The following is a 1046-nucleotide window of genomic DNA, read 5'->3' as shown; positions in this document are numbered from 1 at the left end:
TAGGACGCAGTCATGTGATCCATCATGGGAACTACCACTCACAACTGGAGTCCAGCCAAGTTGACACATCTTCAACTATCACACCGACCAACGTTCCACAATCTCCCGGCAGATATTAAGTAGGGAATCTTCTTCCACGAAAGCAGAAAGGATGCCCTGCAGAGCGTCAAGCTTCTCTTCTTCCTCCTCCTCCTGCAGAATACCCAGGATATAGGCGCCGTACACAGCTCGGTCCACTCCTAGCGCCTCCAGCCTTCCGTCCAGCCACATCCCAAAGCCGCTGCCCCCACCATCACCCTGGGCCCAGACTGCCGCTGCCACTTCGCTGGGCGCCGCCATCTTGGGGTCAGGGTCCTGCCAGCCTTGGGGGTGCCTCTCTATTGACCTTTTGAAGAGGTTCTTACCTAGAATCATCTCATATCCCAACACTTTTTGGGAGTCTCTACTCTTCAAACTGTGCTTTGCAATCATTTTTCGATTGCAAGGTGATAAAATACATTATTTCTGTTCTCCTTACACTTGCACAAGGAACTCTGGTGGTGTAATGGTTAAGGTATTTGGCTGCTAACCAAAAAGGTTGGCAGTTCAAACTCACCAGCTACTCTGCAGAGGAAGATGAGGCAGTCTGCTTCTGTAAGATTTACAGCCTTGGAAACCCAATGGAGGTCACTGTGAGGCAGAATTGACTTGATGGCGATGATTTTGGTTTGGTTTTTGATACGTTTGCACAGGCAGGGATGGGCTAGCTCGGAGCACACCTGATCTTCTCCTTGGCAATGGCCAAATCAAGTGAGAATGACTTTATTACAGAATAAACTCAATTAGGTGATCATCTTTACTTTTACAAAAGTAATTCACCAACAGGAGAATAAACTGTGGTATATCCAAACAATGGAATAGTACTCAGTTACGAAAAGAAGCAAACTACTAATTCATACAACATGGATGGATCTCTTGCTGAGTGCAAGAAGCCAGGCACAGACTACATACTGTATGATTCTATTTGCACATGAAGTTCTAGAATAAAACCAAAAACCAAACTCACT

The 1046-nt window shown here is 46.3% G+C and overlaps 1 protein-coding gene across 1 annotated transcript in view; it reads right to left on the bottom strand.

Annotated features, from left to right (window-relative positions):
- Positions 1–339, bottom strand: part of LOC103202631 (coiled-coil domain-containing protein 43-like) — a 950-nt gene extending 611 nt beyond the window's left edge. The window contains exon 1 of the mRNA XM_042781869.1: positions 85–339. Coding sequence (XP_042637803.1) covers positions 85–339 — 255 coding nt within the window. The remainder of the gene's footprint in view (positions 1–84) is intronic.
- Positions 340–1046: the final 707 nt, after the last annotated feature.

This window comes from Orycteropus afer, unplaced genomic scaffold, assembly GCF_000298275.1.
Source record: "Orycteropus afer afer isolate SDZICR_OR568_19922 unplaced genomic scaffold, OryAfe1.0 scaffold00188, whole genome shotgun sequence".
Lineage (NCBI taxonomy): Eukaryota > Metazoa > Chordata > Mammalia > Tubulidentata > Orycteropodidae > Orycteropus > Orycteropus afer.
The sequence above is the reverse complement of the archived record's forward strand: the minus strand, read 5'-3'. Positions and strand labels throughout refer to the sequence as shown.